This window comes from Eubalaena glacialis, chromosome 18 (genome assembly GCF_028564815.1).
Source record: "Eubalaena glacialis isolate mEubGla1 chromosome 18, mEubGla1.1.hap2.+ XY, whole genome shotgun sequence".
In the NCBI taxonomy this organism is placed as follows: domain Eukaryota; kingdom Metazoa; phylum Chordata; class Mammalia; order Artiodactyla; family Balaenidae; genus Eubalaena; species Eubalaena glacialis.
This window is the reverse complement of record NC_083733.1, coordinates 1,840,462-1,859,746: the sequence shown is the minus strand read 5'-3', so window position 1 is coordinate 1,859,746 and position 19,285 is coordinate 1,840,462. Positions and strand designations below refer to the sequence as shown.

At 51.0% G+C, this 19,285-nt stretch overlaps 2 protein-coding genes across 2 annotated transcripts in view; both read right to left on the bottom strand.

Annotated features, from left to right (window-relative positions):
* CA5A (carbonic anhydrase 5A) overlaps positions 1-18,873 on the bottom strand; it is a 35,043-nt gene extending 16,170 nt beyond the window's left edge. Inside the window, exons 1-2 of the mRNA XM_061173410.1 lie at positions 18,717-18,873; positions 16,711-16,908 (exon numbers count right to left, since the gene is read on the bottom strand). Of these exons, the coding sequence (XP_061029393.1) occupies positions 16,711-16,908; positions 18,717-18,873 (355 nt within the window). The remainder of the gene's footprint in view (positions 1-16,710; positions 16,909-18,716) is intronic.
* KLHDC4 (kelch domain containing 4) overlaps positions 1-19,285 on the bottom strand; it is a 324,942-nt gene that overhangs the window by 167,879 nt on the left and 137,778 nt on the right. The window lies entirely within an intron of this gene.

The following is a 19,285-nucleotide window of genomic DNA, read 5'->3' as shown; positions in this document are numbered from 1 at the left end:
CACAGACACCCCAAAACACACCACCAGACGTGGACGAACCCACCAGAAAGACAACATCCAGCCTCATCCACCAGAACACAGGCACTAGTTCCCTCCACCAGGAAACCTACACAACCCACTGAACCAACCTTAGCCACTGGGGACAGATACCAAAAACAACGGGAACTACGAACCTGCAGCCTGTGAAAAGGAGACCCCAAACACAGTAAGATAAGCAAAATGAGAAGACAGAAAAACACACAGCAGATGAAGGAGCAGGGTCAAAACACACCAGACCTAACAAATGAAGAGGAAATAGGTAGTCTACCTGAAAAAGAATTCAGAATAATGATAGTAAGGATGATCCAAAGTCTTGGAAATAGAATAGACAAAATGCAAGAAACATTTAACAAGGACGTAGAAGAACTAAAGAGGAACCAAGAAACGATGACAAGCACAATAAACGAAATTAAAAATACTCTAGATGGGATCAATAGCAGAATAACTGAGGCAGAAGAACGGATAAGTGACCTGGAAGATAAAATGGTGGAAATAACTACTGCAGACCAGAATAAAGAAAAAAGAATGAAACGAACTGAGGACAGTCTCAGAGACCTCTGGGACAACATTAAACGCACCAACATTCGAATTATAGGGGTCCCAGAAGAAGAAGAGAAAAAGAAAGGGACTGAGAAAATATTTGAAGAGATTATAGTTGAAAACTTCCCTAATATGGGAAAGGAAATAGTTAATCAAGTCCTGGAAGCACAGAGAGTCCCATACAGGATAAATCCAAGGAGAAACACACCAAGACACATATTAATCAAACTATCAAAAATTAAATATAAAGAAAACATATTAAAAGCAGCAAGGGAAAAACAACAGATAACACACAAGGGCATCCCCATAAGGTTAACAGCTGATCTTTCAGCAGAAACGCTGCAAGCCAGAAGGGAGTGGCAGGATATACTTAAAGTGATGAAGGAGAAAAACCTACAACCAAGATTACTCTACCCAGCAAGGATCTCATTCAGATTTGATGGAGAAATTAAAACCTTTACAGACAAGCAAAAGCTGAGAGAGTTCAGCACCACCAAACCAGCTTTACAACAAATGCTAAAGGAACTTCTCTAGGCAAGAAACACAAGAGAAGGAAAACACCTACAATAACAAACCCAAAACATTTAAGAAAATGGGAATAGGAACATACATATCGATAATTACCTTAAATGTAAATGGATTAAATGCTCCCACCAAAAGACACAGACTGGCTGAATGGATACAAAAACAAGACCCATATATATGCTGTCTACAAGAGACCCACTTCAGACCTAGAGACACATACAGACTGAAAGTGAGGGGATGGAAAAAGATATTCCATGCAAATGGAAATCAAAAGAAAGCTGGAGTAGCAATTCTCATATCAGACAAAATAGACTTTAAAATAAAGACAATTACAAGAGACAAAGACGGACACTATATAATGATCAAGGGATCGATCCAAGAGGAAGGTATAACAATTGTAAATATTTATGCACCCAACATAGGAGCACCTCAATACATAAGGCAAATACTAACAGCCATAAAAGGGGAAATCGACAGTAACACAATCATAGTAGGGGACTTTAACACCCCACTTTCACCAATGGACAGATCATCCAAAATGAAAATAAATAAGGAAACACAAGCTTTAAATGATACATTAAACAAGATGGACTTAATTGATATTTATAGGACATTCCACCCAAAAACAACAGAATACACATTTTTCTCAAGTGCTCATGGAACATTCTCCAGGATAGATCATATCTTGGGTCACAAATCAAGCCTTGGTAAATTTAAAAAAATTGAAATCGTATCAAGTATCTTTTCCGACCACAACGCTATGAGACTAGATATCAATTACAGGAAAAGATCTGTAAAAAATACAAACACATGGAGGCTACACAATACACTACTTAATAACGAAGTGATCACTGAAGAAATCAAAGGGGAAATCAAAAAATACCTAGAAACAAATGACAATGGAGACACGACGATCCAAAACCTATGGGATGCAGTAAAAGCAGTTCTAAGAGGGAAGTTTATAGCAATACAAGCCTACATCAAGAAACAGGAAACATCTCGAATAAACAACCTAACCTTGCACCTAAAGCAATTAGAGAAAGAAGAACAAAAAAACCCCAAAGCTAGCAGAAGGAAAGAAATCATAAAGATCAGATCAGAAATAAATGAAAAAGAAATGAAGGAAACAATAGCAAAAATCAATGAAACTAAAAGCTGGTTCTTTGAGAAGATAAACAAAATTGATAAACCATTAGCCAGACTCATCAAGAGAAAAAAGGAGAAGACTCAAATTAATAGAATTAGAAATGAAAAAGGAGAAGTAACCACTGACACTGCAGAAATACAAACGATCATAAGAGATTACTACAAGCAACTCTATGCTAATAAAATGGACAACCTGGAAGAAATGGACAGATTCTTAGAAATGCACAACCTGCCGAGACTGAACCAGGAAGAAATAGAAAAGATGAACAGACCAATCACAAGCACTGAAATTGAAACTGTGATTAAAAATCTTCCAACACACAAAAGCCCAGGACCAGATGGCTTCACAGGCGAATTCTATCAAACATTTAGAGAAGAGCTAACACCTATCCTTCTCAAACTCTTCCAAAATATTGCAGAGGGAGGAACACTCCCCAACTCATTCTACGAGGCCACCATCACCCTGATACCAAAACCAGGCAAAGATGTCACAAAGAAAGAAAACTACAGGCCAATATCACTGATGAACATAGATGCAAAAATCCTCAACAAAATACTAGCAAACAGAATCCAACAGCACATTAAAAGGATCATACACCATGATCAAGTGGGGTTTATTCCAGGAATGCAAGGATTCTTCAATATACGCAAATCAATCAACGTGATACATCATATTAACAAATTGAAGGAGAAAAACCATATGATCATCTCAATAGATGCAGAGAAAGCTTTCGACAAAATTCAACACCCATTTATGATAAAAGTCCTGCAGAAAGTAGGCATAGAGGGAACTTTCCTCAACATAATAAAGGCCGTATATGACAAACCCACAGCCAACATTGTCCTCAATGGTGAAAAACTGAAACCATTTCCACTAAGATCAGGAACAAGACAAGGTTGCCCACTCTCACCACTATTATTCAACATAGTTTTGGAAGTGTTAGCCACAGCAATCAGAGACGAAAAAGAAATAAAAGGAATCCAAATTGGAAAAGAAGAAGTAAAGCTGTCACTGTTTGCAGATGACATGATACTATACATAGAGAATCCAAAAGATGCTACCAGAAAACTACTAGAGCTAATCAATGAATTTGGTAAAGTAGCAGGATACAAAATTAATGCACAGAAATCTCTTGCATTCCTGTATACTAATGATGAAAAATCTGAAAGTGAAATTAAGAAAACACTCCCGTTTACCATTGCAACAAAAAGAATAAAATACCTAGGAATAAACCTACCTAAGGAGACAAAAGACCTGTATGCAGAAAATTATAGGACACTGATGAAAGAAATTAAAGATGATACAAATAGATGGAGAGATATACCATGTTCTTGGATTGGAAGAATCAACATTGTGAAAATGACTCTGCTACCCAAAGCAATCTACAGATTCAATGCAATCCCTATCAAACTACCACTGGCATTTTTCACAGAACTAGAACAAAAAATTTCACAATTTGTATGGAAACACAAAAGACCCCGAATAGCCAAAGCAATCTTGAGAACGAAAAATGGAGCTGGAGGAATCAGGCTCCCTGACTTCAGACTATATTACAAAGCTACAGTAATCAAGACAGTTTGGTACTGGCACAAAAACAGAAATATAGATCAATGGAACAGGATAGAAAGCCCAGAGATAAGCCCACGCACATATGGTCACCTTATCTTTGATAAAGGAGGCAAGCATATACAGTGGAGAAAAGACAGCCTCTTCAATAAGTGGTGCTGGGAAAATTGGACAGGTACATGTAAAAGTATGAAATTAGAACACTCCCTAACACCATACACAAAAATAAACTCAAAATGGATTAAAGACCTAAGTGTAAGGCCAGACACTATCAAACTCTTAGAGGAAAACATAGGCAGAACACTGTATGACATAAGTCACAGCAAGATCCTTTTTGACCCAGGTCCTAGAGAAATGGAAATAAAAACACAAATAAACAAATGGGACCTAATGAAACTTCAAAGCTTTTGCACAGCAAAGGAAACCATAAACAAGACCAAAAGACAACCCTCAGAATGGGAGAAAATATTTGCAAATGAAGCAACGGACAAAGGATTAATCGCCAAGATTTACAAGCAGCTCATGCAGCTCAATAACAAAAAAACAAACAACCCAATCCAAAAATGGGCAGAAGACCTAAATAGACATTTCTCCAAAGAAGAGATACAGATTGCCAACAGACACATGAAAGAATGCTCAACATCATTAATCATTAGAGAAATGCAAATCAAAACTACAATGAGGTATCATCTCACACCGGTCAGAATGGCCATCATCAAAAAATCTAGAAACAATAAATGCTGGAGAGGGTGTGGAGAAAAGGGAACACTCTTGCACTGTTGGTGGGAATGTAAATTGATACAGCCACTATGGAGAACAGTATGGAGGTTCCTTAAAAAACTAAAAATAGAACTACCATATGACCCAGCAATCCCACTACTGGGCATATACCCTGAGAAAACCATAATTCAGAAAGAGTCATGTACCAAAATATTCATTGCAGCTCTGTTTACAATAGCCAGGACATGGAAGCAACCTAGGTGTCCATCATCGGATGAATGGATAAAGAAGATGTGGCACATATATACAATGGAATATTACTCAGCCATAAAAAGAAATGAAATGGAGGTGTTTGTAATGAGGTGGATGGAGTTAGAGTCTGTCATACAGAGTGAAGTAAGTCAGAAAGAGAAAAACAAATACAGTATGCTAACACATATATATGGAATCTAAGGGAAAAAAAAAAAAAAAAAAAAAAAAAGAGGTCATGAAGAACCTAGTGGCAAGATGGGAATAAAGACACAGACCTACTAGAGAATGGACTTGAGGATATGGGGAGGGGGAGGGGTGAGATGTGACAGGGTGAGAGAGTGTCATGGACATATATACACTACCAAATGTAAAATAGATAACTAGTGGGAAGCAGCCGCATAGCACAGGGAGATCAGCTCCGTGCTTTGTGACCACCTAGAGGGGTGGGATAGGGAGGGTGGGAGGGAGGGAAATGCAAGAGGGAAGAGATATGGCAACATATGTATATGTGTAACTGATTCACTTTGTTGTAAAGCAGAAGCTAGCACACCATTGTAAAGCAATTATACTTCAATAAAGATGTTTAAAAAATAAAAAAAAAAAAAAAAAAGAAATGAGCAGTGTTGGCAGGAGGGCCTCATAGAGTGCAGTCAGACGGTGAGGACAATGCTGGTGGTGACCACACGCCATGTAATAACCCTTCAGGGACTCGGCTCCTTCACGTAATAACGAAGAAAGGATTCCTAGCTAGGTGGTCCTGGTGGTCCCTCCCAGCTCAAGCATCTGAGGACTCTGATGTGTAGACCCCACATAAGGTCTCCAGAAAGAGCGACACCAAGTGCACGAGGCAAAAACCCACCACGAGCTGGGTGTCAGGCAGACCCCGCCAAAAATAACCTTGTAGAAAAACCACTCCCAACTGTGGCCACCAACAGAGAGCAGGGAAGGGGAGGGGGCCGGGCACGAGCATCGCCCCCGCCTCCGGCAGGTGAAGACTTTCCCAGGGTCACCCTCAGGGCAGGCCTGGAGCCCAGGGACCAGGGCCCCACGCTCTCCCCGCATCCAGCTGCCCCCAGAATTCTCCAAGAAGCAGCCTCTCACAGGGGGACTCCCTCCTGTCTGCTTCCCAAAGAGGGCTGCCTGTCTAAGGAAGAGAATGTGGACGGAGGTCAGCTTTGGAATCGGGCCTGCAGGGAGGAATGTTCCTCTCGGTGGGGCCTCTCCTTCCCGACTGCAGGCTGACACCTGGTCGTCTGTAAGCGGGCGGGGGCCACCCCGAGCTGGGACCAAGCAAACTCACAGCAAACGCCGCAGGCTGCTGCCCCTCGCCAGCTCTGTGACCTGCAGATGCAGATAAGGAGGAAAGCACAGCACGAGCCTCTCAGGAGGGAAGCGAAGAGGGAGGGGAGGCATGGCCAGAGGAGCCCTGGTGCCACAGACTGGGCTGCAGTGGCGCCCTGCGGCCGGTCGGCGGTGCACCGGGAACCGGGCACTGTGATGCCCTCAGCCTCCCTCCTTCAAATGCACTTCAGGAGACAAACAGCATCAACTGTACAGGAGCTGCTTGAGTACAAGCTCGGGTGTCAGACTTGTATACCTCGAGCATCTTTCAAGTCAGGGACGGAAGACTCTCTGGAACGGCGTCTCTAAAATTAGATGGATGGGCAAAGACAGCCACTAGCCGAGTGCCAGCGTCTCTGCTGAAAAACCGGAGAACAGTGCCCCGTTTCTGCAGGTGGTCGGGGGTGCGCTCTGGGTCGGTGCTGGCGCCATCGCCTCCAAACGCGGCGATCTCGGTCCGGTTACTAAACTGTTCCCAGCCTCAGTTTCCCCGCCTGTAAAATGGGGAGGGTCCTAGCACCTACTCCATGGGACGTTGCCAGGATTAAATGCAAAGTTCTCAGCAGAATGCCCGGTATTCTGGAAGCACCCAAAGGACAAAAGCCGGCAGCCATGGCACATCTCTGCGATGGGATGAGTAAAGGGTCTCATCCGTCCTCATGGGTCAGCATCTCCTGCGTCCTGGGCACTGTGCACCCACACCTGTCAGCGCCGTTATCGCCAGCGCCTGGTGGGCAGTCAGCGTGAGCTCTGAGTGTACTAACTGACAAGCCAGCATTCACCCAGCACCCGCTACACGCTGGGCATCGTGCAAAGCACCCTACCTTCCCCAGTGACCTCTCCTCACAGTGACCCTGCAAGCAGCTACTACTGGCCCAATCTTGAGATGAGGAAACTGAGACTCAGAGGAGTCAATCACCTGCCCCAGGTCCCCCAGCGACTCCACCCCAGGCCTGCTTGGGTCCAGCCCCTCGACTTTCGTGGCAGGGTTCAAGCCAAACGCTCATCTTTTCCTGCCAGGAAAGTTAGGAACCCAGTTGAAGGCAGCTGCCCTGGATAAAATAATCTCAGTAATTCAGTAATAAAATAATCAGAGTAATTCCCTTCAAGTAATTCCCTTCAAGAAAACAGGCGTGGGGCTTCCCTGGTGGCGCAGTGGTTAAGAATTCACCTGCCAATGCAGGGGACACGGGTTCGAGCCCTGGTCCGGGAAGATCCCACATGCCGCGAAGCAACTAAGCCCGTGCGCCACAACTGCTGAGCCCGCACTCTATAGCCCGCGAGCCACAACTACTGAGCCCGCGTGCCACAACTACTGAAGCCTGCACGCCTAGAGCCCGTGCTCCCCAACAAGAGAAGCCACCGCAATGAGAAGCCCATGCACCACAACGAAGAGTAGCCCCCGCTCACTACAACTAGAGAAAGCCCATGCACAGCAACGGAGACCCAACGCAGCCAAAAAGAAAAAAATATATTAATTAATTAATTAATGTTTAAAAAAAAGAAAGAAAAAGAAAACAGGCGAGCCCAATTTGTGACAAGGGCGCCTTTAGCTCGCCAGCCCCCAGACTCTGCCGTCCGCAGGGCTGTTCAGAGACCGGAGGCCATGCATCCCCCTGGCAGTCTCTGGGAGCAGGTGTGTCAAGACGTAACTGGGGAATTGCATCCCCGAGGACAGAGATGTAGGAGGCTGACTCCAAGCCCAGATCCTACTGTCTCTGTTCTCACAACAGCCGCTGATAACAGCCGTCAATTTGTAGTTTGGTGCTTTGACCAGGATAAGCAGACTGTTGGCAGGCATGGCTGTTTTAAGGCTTAAAATAAGTCCAAGAGCAGTTTGACATGTTCTAATTAATCAAAACTGCAAATAACTCGATGGTGCTGAGGAGCAGCCTGTTCTTGGTGCCCCTCCAGGATTTAACTAACGTTCCATCCGACACTCCATGCACAAGGGCAAAGGCTTTCCGTGCGTTCTCTGGATTAGGGAGGTCTTTGTCATTCTCTCCAGGAAAGCGGGAGCCACAGCTGGTGGCCAGCGCACTGGTGGTGCCTGAGGGGCACGACCCCGCCCCCAGTACCCCAAAATCCAGAAATGAGGGAGGTCAGATTGCTCTTGGGGAGCTAACCTCTGGGACCACCACACATCGGCTCTGAGTTTGAAGCCAGGCAAACGTGAGCACAGCCCCTGGTTTCAGGCAGCGTGTCCCACACAGTGGTCCTATCTCTCTGGACCTCAGACCTGACGTCTGTAAAACGATAATGACGCCCCCACCCCCGTCAGAATGTGGCGAGCATCAGATACAGTAGCGCTTACCGAACGCTCCCTAGCACGGCCCCTGGCACCCCGGAGGAGCTCAATCAGTGGTAGGACCTTCTGTTATTATGGCCGTATTCTGGTGGTTATTACATCACGATCACCATCTCATCATACAAGCAGAGATCTGCAGTCACCGGAAATAGCCACTATTACTCCCAAGATAGGACCTGCACGTAAAGACTTTGAGGGATAAATGTATCTTAAGAAAGTGTCCTTTAGAAGGGGCTCGGCCAGCCACAAAGCGTAAAAAGGAAAAATCATGCATTCATTCAACAAATATTCATTGAGTTCCTACGATGTGCCACAGCCTCGGCTAAGTAAGTGTTGGGCGTGGAGAGGGTGACACGGGGCAGCCCTGCCCCTCCTGGAGTATGGACTGCCCAGGGGCAGGCAGGCAGTGAGTCGTGGACACGTGGGCAAGAACGGGGTGCTCTAGGGGGATCTGAGGGGTGCGGGGCATCAGAGAGGGCCTCCCCGAGGAAGTCGGGGTTCAGCTGAGCCGTAAGAGCGAAGAGGAGGGCCGGCTGTAGGCGGGAAGGGACAACAGGCAGAGAGGCCTGGAGGGACAGAGCAGGCCACTGTGATGGACCTGCGAAGGCTCCCAGTGGCGGGAGCGTAAGGTCGGCAGGGAGACGGGTCAGAGGGCAAAGGGGTAGGTGCCGGCAGTGGCCACGCAGGGGAGCCTTCGTCAGCAGACTTTGAATGTTCCAGTCTTTAGAAATGGATGTCTGCCTAGAGAGGTGGGGTCTGGGGGCGACACTTGCATCCCCGTCCTTGACGTAGTTTATCCTTCAATGCACCTTTTCCCGCATTTCCTGACTTGAGATCTCCTTGCGAGCAGAGACTGTGTCTGGGGAGGTCCTGGGACCTAACGCGCCACCAGGCACAGCGAGTGCTTACTGCGCGGCTGTATTGCAGATTTACAAGCCTAGCTCCTTGCACGGAGCAGGAACGGCTAATTCCTGGGTGGTTTCGCGGAAGCAGTGGTGAGGGGCACTCCTGGCAATGGACGGAGGGAGAACGGGGTCACCACACTGGGTGTGACAGCGGGTAGGGATGTCACACGGTCCTACAAGTGTCCACCTTCCACCTCCCAACCGATGCCGGTAAGTGGGGTGTTTCTTCAGACAGCTGCCCACGACGCTGACGAGCCCCCAGGAGTGGTAGGGGTGCGTTGGCACCAGACGGGCCTCAGGCTTGCCCGGCAAGCCTTTCTGAGGCAGAGGAGCTGGTGGTTTAGGGAGATGCAGAGAGGGAGGAGGAGAGGGAGGCTGCCGGGCTAGTCACGAGGACCCTGTGTCCCTAAGGTAGCAGCAATCGAGGCCAGGCTGGGGGAGGGAAGGTGCGATGGGAAGTGGGGCTGGGGGCCCTGGGAACGAAGAAGGGAAGAGGGAAAGATGGGGGGGCGGGGAGAGCAGTGGGGGAGGAGGAAGAGACGGAAGGGATGCACTGGTGACCTTGGCCTGGCTGGTGTGTGCGGTCGGGAGGGATTGACATGGATTCAGGGGCCATCGGGGGAGGAGTGTTTTCCTGGGTGGGGATTATCATTTCCACAGATTGGGTGAGGGGAACCACTCCACTCAACCTCCAAAATCACACCTTTGTCCCCCAAGATACCCACACCCAGAACCTGAGGGAAGAAACAGCGGATATACAAGGAATGAAGACGGAAAGTATACGGTTTTAGGAACCAGAATGACAATGAACGAATTTGCAGTGAAAAATAACTGTCCCAGGAAACAAGTGTGGACCGAGTGGCCACAGGCACCTTCCTGACAGCACAGGACTCCCTCCCGGAATGCATCCCCCCCTGCCACCCCCTTGCATTGTCTGAGAGGCACCAGCTCACGCCCACTGCAGGCCCCCCGCCTGACCCGTGGAGGAAGGGCCCCCTGGGACCTGGGCCCTGCGTGGGATGATGCAGGGTCCTGGGAGATGGCAAAGCAGTTCTGCTGCCACGTTCACGACCCACCTGCCGGCCCCATCTCCAGCCCGCCTTTCCAGCAGGGACCCCCAAACTCTTCCGGCATCTCCCTTTTGGCTTTCGTGCTGGAGTCAGTTTTCTTGGGTGAAGATTCCCCAACTGATGGACGTGAAGTCTGTGAACTTCAAAATCGTACTGACCTGCAGTTACGCGTTCACTCCAGGAGCAAAGGCCGCTCACCGGGCCCTGCTGTGTACACCCGCTGCCGACTCCGTGAAGCTCAGGCTCAGGACCCTGCCCCGGTGGCGCTGGGCATCCTTATTAGTCGTCATTTAGAGGATGAAAGGCCATTATTGGCCCCCCTTTACAAACGGCTTAAAATCCACTTTGGTGTTGGAAGGAGCCTTAGCAGGCCCGTGACCTCTGTGCCCACTTGGGTCCCTGAGAGTGAGTGACCCTTCGGGAAGGCTGCTCACAGCTCCAGGCTTGGAGTTTCCATGTTTCCTCCTTCGGCTAATGGATGGGGTCACCAACCACAGAGTCCTCCGTAGTCAGAGGAAGCCGGGCCGGGCCTGGCCGGCGCTCTGTTCCCTCCAGTGGGGGGCCTGAGAGGGGCACAGCTGTGCCTTATTCTGGTCTTATTTGGGAGGAGCCCCAGCAGGTGAAGCTAAGCTATCACGGGTGAAACGCTCCCTTCTCCTGGCTCGGAGGTAAGTGCTTCCCACGGGCCTCTTCTAATCCTCCCTCCGGGCGGGTGTCCGACCTCAGTGGACAGAGGAGGAGACTGAGGGTCAGAGAGGTTAGGGAACGAGCTTATACTACCTGGCTGATAAGCTCCTTCTGCTGCAGAGCTGGGCCCTGACCACCATGCCGCCCTCCCCGCCCCCTGAGCCCTTCAGGAGGAAGATGAGCTGCCCCCAGAGGAGGAGGGTCTAGCAGGGAAGGCGGCTCACTCAGGCCACGCGGCTAAGTGGGCGGGAGGAGCAACAGCCGGGCATCTGAGCTCCTGGGACTCAGGCCCTAAGTGCCAGCAAGACATGGATTCCGGGCTTCTTTACTTTTCTGTGGATGGCGGGGAGGGAGTGGGATTTGGAAACAGCCCTGATTTGAATGTTGGACACGGATGTCCTCTTCCCATATATGGCATATTTACCCGTCTCTTGGGGTTACTGTGAGAATGAAATGCCTTCAAAAGTGTACGCTGATTTGCACATTGGTTTGTCGTGTAACGGGCACTCGGAAGCACCTGGCAGCAGTAACGACATCACTGCTGGCGGTAACCTAGGACCTGGTTCAGCAAACACACGTGTCTCCTCAAGGAGCAGGGGGGCCTATCTGTGGCCTTTGATCCTTGACCTTCCACCCCGCTTTCTGCACCTACACTGCCCATCGGGCGGAAACGGCATTGTCACTCCTTAGGAAAAGGATCGCTCGGGCGCTGGGACAAGGGGGCCTCGCCTGTGAGGGGTTTGCGGGGTGTGACCACGGGGTCCGTTTGGAGCCGGCGCTATGTTCCTTCTTGCTTCCTCCCCTCTGCCAGCCCTTCCTTCCCTGGCCTTCAGTCTCACGTTCCTTGGAAAGAGCCGCTGCCTTCACCTCTGTTATTCATCGTCGTTCTTGCTGACGGGCCTTGATCTCTGAGCTCTCCTATCCCTCACCCGCTGGAACCCTAATGTCCTCAGCCCCCCGATCTGGTTTGCTCAGCGTTCCTGCGCTCACCTATTGGTGTGACCTGACCAAAGTGATCACATACTGTGCAAAGTTACTTCTGCACCGTGCACCTTCTCCACTCACTTCCCTTCCTGCTGCCGAGGCTTTCCGTTTCTGTCGAAGAATTAAAAAAAAAAAAATTATGGGAGTGTCTCACAATTCTCATTTTCTTACTGCAAAACTTTTTCTTAGTTCTTCCCGTCTTTCAGCTGCATTTTCCATTTCCTTTGCTCCCGGCACCTTCCAATTTCCATTGGAGGTGAACAAAGAAGACAGAGAATCTGAAGAGAAGTGGCTAGAGGCTGGAGATGGGCGTGGGTGGGGGTGGAGCATGTGAAACTGAGCAGGAGAGAAAGAAAGAGGAAACTGGGCTTTGGGGAAAATGACAAGTAAAGTAAAACCAGATTGGCCTGTGTGGACGTGAGCCCCAGGGGGATTATCCAAATAATTTATACGGCCAGGGAGAGACACCGAGAGAATTCGTCGGGTCTGTGGCAGGGCGGGGAGGGGCCCTTGGAACCCGACTGAGAATGTGCTGGAGGAGCCAAAAAGCGGGGGTCAGGACCTGGTCAGCACAGAGGCCTGGCTGCAACAGGGCGCAAAGGCCTTGAATTGGAAAACGACCGGGATGGGGGGATGCCGGGGTCAGCTCAGGTTCAACCGCCAGGTGGGAGCTCCCAGGAGAGCACGGGGAGTGTGCCTCTCTTCTGGGGACCGTAGCCCCGGGTTCCTCCCCTCTCGGTCCTCTCCTGCTCCAGGGGGGCTCATCCCTCACAGTCACTGTGATGGCCTCACCCCACACGAGTGACCGAAGCTGGGCGACGACCATCAGCCTGGGGCCAATGCGGCGATCGTGGGGACAGAGGCGCTGCCCTTAGCGCCGCCCTACTGGGAAGCGGGCCCGTGCTGCAGCCCGCCCTTGTCCCCCCATTTGGGAAGCCCCCGCCTGGAACAAATCCCCCCAGAAGGAGGCAGAGCCAAAAGAGGGAGGATTCTGACCCAGCTGTGCCTGGACGTGTCAGTACACGGTTGACGCAGTGATGCGGCGTGGGCTTTAGAATCAGCAGGAGTTGGGCCTGAACCAGACCTCCCCACCGTCACTCCCCCCGCCCCACCTGCAGCCTCCGTTCCTCCTTACATAGAATGAGGATGGGGACTTCCCTGGTGTCCAGTGGTAAAGCATCTGCCTTCCAATGCAGGGGACGCGGGTTCAATCCCTGGTCAGGGAACTAAGATCCCACATGCCTTGGGGCAACCAAGCCCACTCGCCTCAACTACTGATCCCGAGAGCCTCAACTAGAGAGCCTGTGTGCCGCAAACTACAGAGCCCACGTGCCCTGCAACTAGAGAAGAGAAAACCCACACGTCACCACTAGAGAGAAGCCCACGCGCCGCAATGAAAGATCCCGCGTGCCACAACTAAGACCTGACGCAGCCAAAAAGAAATTAAATAAATAAATAAATAATAAAATAAATCTTAAGAGAAAAGAATGAGGCTGCTCATACCCTCCAGAGCGGCATCTGTCTGTGCCGTGCTGTTGCTCATCCAGCCGGGGCTCTTTTGAAAGGGGGTGTTTGCATGTCTGTCTGTCCAGCATACCTTCCCCCTTCTAGAAACAGCGCCACGATTTCCCCTGGACCAACACGTCCCTGGGCGTGTGATCTTGGTGAGGATCTTGGTCAGGGTGCTGGGTGTTCCGCCGACGAGGGGCAGGGTGACTCCAAGCTCAGCCACCAGTCCTCTTCCCCTGGGACTCTGAATTAGTTTGTCAAATGTATCTTAACCATACACATACAAAAGTCCAAAGTAACCTTCGAAGTTTTTCACATTTTATGACTTAAAGGAAAACGAACTTGTTATAGAGATATTGTAACCGAGAAGGACCCTATGGGGCCTTCCCGGGACAGACCCCTCCCTTAAATCCTCTGCTATACCTCCTCTCTGAAGTACCCAGATAACAGTATCTCATGCATATTTCCTGAGTTTTTCAGATGCTAAAAACCACCACTAAATGAGGAAGAAATTAACTAATTGATGATCCTGAGCACATAGGCCCAGGACCTCCCGGAGCCATCAACCAATCAGAAAATTGCGCACAAGCTGATCACATCCCCTGGGACGCCCCTCCCTTACCTGACCTTTAAACATGCTGTGCTGAAACTCTTCAGGGAGTTTGGGGTTTTTTGAGGGGCACGAGCCACCTGTCTCCTTGCCTGGCCCTGCAATAAACCTTTTTCTGCTCCAAACTCCGACATTTTGGTACCGTCTGGCCTCATTGTCCGTCGGGCACATGAACTTGCATTTGGTAACAATGTCCGTAAGACCCATGACTACACATAAAAATTATATAGGAAGAGTATAGATTCTATAGGAACTCATCTACATCCAAATCTGTTTTTCTCAAAATGACTAGTATATTCACACAACTATTAGCCAACCAATTAAAAGTTCAGGAACTATTATTCTTTATTCAATCTTTTAAAGTTGCTGCGTAAAATTTTAAAAAAATTAATACAAACCGTATTACACCTGAAAGGACAATTTTAGTTGCTCCTTGGGAATCTGGGCTTGGAACAGACCAACAAAGGCAGAAAAAAAGTTGGCACGCTAAGTAAATAAATGCATAAACCTCTGCTCCCCAGATCCCTGAGCTGGCCTGGTCCCTGTGCTTTTAAAGATGTGGTTAGGGGCTTCCCTGGTGGCCCAGTGGTCAAGAGCTCACCTTACAATGCAGGGGACGTGGGTTTGATCCCTGGTCAGGGAACTAAGATCCCACATGTTGAGGGGCAACTAAGCCCACGCGCCACAACTACTGAGCTCACGAGCCTCAGCTACAGCCCACATGCTGCAAACCACAGAGCCCACGCGCCCTGGAGCCTGCGCGCCACAACTAGAGAGAGAAAAACCCGCACGCCACAACTAGAGAGAAGCCCGTGCGCCGAACGATCCCGCGTGCCACAACTTAGACCCGACACAGCCAAAAATAAATAAATAAATAAATAAATAATGAATCTTAAAAAAAAAAAAAAGATCTGGTTAACATCTGGTTAACATCTAACTTTCCCTTCTCTTCTTTGAGGCAATCTTATCCTTCCAAGAAGATGCTTTGGTTTGCGTCGGCCAGAGGTGGGGCTCCTGTCCACTTGCCTTTGGCAAGCCCTACATGAGAAGCAACCCTGACAGATACTGTGAGAGCCATTCCAGGCACGTAGGCTGTGCTCAGGAAACATGGGCTCCTTCTCACCTGTGAGATGAGGAAAGAGACCCCTGGAAACTCTGAGCCACGGTGTGCGTGAAGCACCTCACAGGGCCTGGCACAGGGAAAAAGGGCTCTCCATGCCGTGCTGCAGCCATTGGTCCATCAGAGTTGGGGCGGGTCAGGCTGGGCCTCAATTGCTGTCCAGTCCCTCTGCCTGACTCGTTTATACCTTTAACTTTACATTCATTATTCATCCACCAGTTTACCGAGCACCTGCGGTGTCCAGTCGGAGTGATCCTGCCCTCGTGGAGTGTACATCCTCACTGGGGCGATGGCTTAGTGAACAAGATGACTGGGCATATGGGAGGAAGTGGACCGAGGGCTGGCCTGGAGAGGACCTGGGTTTGGGGGCTGTGTCTGGGGTCCCCAGGTTCTGTGGCTCCCTAGGACAACTCCCAGGACTCAGCGTATAGTCATATGCATGGCTAAGACTTACAACGGCGAAAGGATGCAAGCAACGTCAGCAAAGGGAGAGGTAGTGTCTGGAGGAGACCAGGTTTCCAGAGTCCTCTCTGGTGGCGTCACAAGGGACGCCCTGAAACCCAGCAACGAGCTGTGACAACACGTGTGGAGTGCAGCCCACCAGGGTTGCCCATAGGAGACTCGGTGCCCAAGGTTCTCAGTGGGGGCTGGTCACGCAGGCACCCAACGCCCGTTGCAAATTCCCGACTCTCAGAGGCAGAACAGAAAAAGTCGAAGAAACACCATATGGAATCCGGCAGCCAGCCCCCACAAGTAAAATAGAAGTGGAAGGAAACTTCCCAAACCTGTATAGTATCCACCCAGCACTGGTGAGGGTTCCCACCAGTGAGGCTTTAATGAGATGGACGCTGGGACCCACCTCCCTGCCACCTGCCCTGCAGCCCTCCACCACTGGCAACACCCCCAGACAGCCTCCTGCTCGTCCCTACTCCCCACTTTCCCCTCCCCTCCTCCTCCTGTAGCAGCTGGACATCAGCAAGGTCACTGCCCCGTCTCACTCTGAGCGAGGACCAGCGAGGTTCCCGGGCTCCGGACGCCCGGCCACCATCCTTCCTCCGTTCCTTCCAGGCCTCCTCACCTCGGAGACTCTCCTCTACCCCACTCTGCTTTTCCCCTCTGAGTGCAATGTACGTTTTCTTAGCTCACTGTTTCTTCCTTCCAGCCCCTGGAATGTAACCCCCCAGGGAGGCCCTCACCGTTCAGAGTTTTGTCCCCAGTGACGTGTGACGTAGCTGGTCGGCATCACCAGCTTTAAGGTGAACATCACTCTGCCCGTCCCCACTGCCAGCCTCGGCCGTTCTCCGTGCCTCGTCCGCTTCTCTGCTGACCCCGCGACCCCTCTCGGGAGTGACAGGAGCAAAGGGCCCCGACCCCAGCTCAGGCTCACCTGACCCCTCGGCGGAGTCGTCGAATTCCACCTGGAAGAGGTAGCCGGTGTTCCAGACGTAGAGGCAGGCCGCCGAGTCGTAGGAGACCCTGAGGGGCTTCAGCCGGGGGTCGTAGACGCTGTCCTTCCAGCGGATGTTGATGGGGGACTGCCGGGCGCCCCTTGGCACGGAGGCCGGGCCCTTCCAGAGGGCGTGCACTGGGGGCAGAGAGAGGGAAGAGGAGACCCTGATGGTGCGTGGGCGCCGTTGCAGCCTCCGAGGGGGCGGCAGAAACCTACAAACGCGGTCCCAGAGGAGCCAGCACTGGGGAACCTGGCCCAGCGTGGAGCCTGGGGCCACCAGACCCTCGGCCTCTTAACGCCGCCCCCGGTGGGCGGGGCCCTCGCGCCACCTCCTCCGCGGACCACGCCCAGGAACCGATTCTTTCCCGCCTGGAACGCAGCGCAGCTCGCCTTGGCCTTGCGCTGCGCCGCCGAGTTGGTTCTGATCTGTGGTCATTGTCACAGCATGGTCACAGGGAGTCATGCCTGGAGGTCCAGCCCAGCCCCGGGGAGGCAGGCGGTGGAGGACTGTGGACTGGGGGGCTGCTACAGGTCTCAGAGAGCAGGAAACCAAAGTCCCAGGATCCACAGCAGACCCTGCCTGGAAGGGTCTGGAATAGAAGCCTTGTCACTCCCAACCCCCGATCTTTCAGTTACCCAGCACTCAAGGTGGGGTCCGCGGACCAGCAGCCCCCCTGGGGGCTTGCTAGAAATGCAGAACCTCAGGCCCCACCCAGACTCCTTGCAAGTTTCAAACCATAGAGAAGGGTCTACACTCATGTAGAAAGACCTGCGCACCCCGATTCCCAGAGGCAGCTGCCTCTGGCTGGTTTAGAGCACAGCCTTCTGGCGCTTTCCTCCAAGCTCACAGAAACATACACAGAGTTTTCAAAAAAAGCAAAAGTACTGCTCAGTACAAAGTGGGTCTTCACCTCGGTTTTCTTCACTTAACTGTGGACGTCTTCACAACTGTCTCTCAGCACCTGTCCCCTCTTTTATACTCCATGACCATGAAGAGCATCAGGCCACGTGGACCGGAGTCCTGGCCCCACCACTCTTTGGCTGTGTGCCCCTCGGCAAGTTTCTTAACCTCTCTGAGCCTCAGTTACATCACCTGTAAAAGGCGGATCACAGTGGTACTTATCACACAGCGCTGGTGGGAGCATGAAACGAGAGGCTTAGAACAGCGGAAAGACGGGGATTTTGGCATCAGCCTCAGGTGTGGACCAACGGATTAATTGGGAAGAGATAAGAGTGTTTGCCGAGAGCCCGGTGTGTGCCAGGCTTTGTGCTCACGTCGTTTCATCTTCAGGTGGCCCTGTGTGGCATTTCATCACCCCATTTTACAGACGAGGAGACTGAGGCTTGGGGAGGTGAAGCAACCCACCAGCTCTCACCTCTGACAAAAGTCACCAGTGCACACACCCCCAGAGACTGGCTCCGAAGCCCAGGCTCTTCCAACCACCGAAACCTGGCAAGTGTGGAATACTGACGTCAGAGGTGAACTTAGCTGTCCATGCAGCCCCTGTATCTGACAGAGGAAGAACCTGAGGCCCAGAGAGAGGGCGGGATGAGTCCAAGGGCACAGAGCACAAAGGACACCGCCACTGGGACAAGGCTGACACAGGGCAGTCTCTGGACGGAGCTGGCTGCCGACCTAGTTACCATGTTTGCTGAGATGCTCTCTGCTGGTGTTTGGAGCCCTAATGACTGGCAGCATGGCTTGTTCCATGGGGGCTGTAATAACCGCTCATCCTGGGGGGGCCCTTGCTACCTGCCTTGCTCCGAGCATCTTGCCTTCCTGATGGCCCTGTGAATCTGAGGTTAAGGACTGGCCCATGTCTCCCATGGGAAAGACAATGTGGAAATCTGAAGCCAAGCTGTCTGGCTCCGGACCATCTCCCATTTTGAAAGACACCATAAAATGAGACAAACAGCAAATTGCATCTGGAGGCTCTACTTACAAGCATCATTCCTCTTTCTCTGTACACAGGGACCCTGAGAGCACCATCGCTCCAGCCTCAGTGGGTGATTGCGGAGGGTCCCCCACATCTGCGTGACCAGGACGGAGAGACCCGATGATTTTGGATGACTCCTGCCTGACCCCAGGAGCCTGAGCATTTGCTTCTGTTCCCCGGGGACCCAATAACCAGAGGGAGGTTTTCTCCACTATCTGCCCTCACTTCAATCTAGACAACCGAGGAGTGGGGTGGACACACCTCTTCTGTAAAAACTCATCCAAAGCCCTGATGGTTAAATTTCAACCCGGCTTCTTGGATGACATGGGGTTTGGCTTAGGGGTGGGTGCACTGGGACAAGGGCCCTCGCTGTGGCCAGTCCCTCTGGTCACTGTGCTTTGACCCGGTAAACAGCAGAGTGAGGGTACCAGGGAGTGAGGGGAGCTTGCAGAGAGCTTGCTGCCAGGCCAGGGAGCAGACAGGAGCAAATAGACCAGAGCAAAGTCCCTGATCTTGGGCGTGACCCTGGCTCAGGGCTGCGCAGCCCTCCAGCCTTGGGGCACTCAAGACCAGGC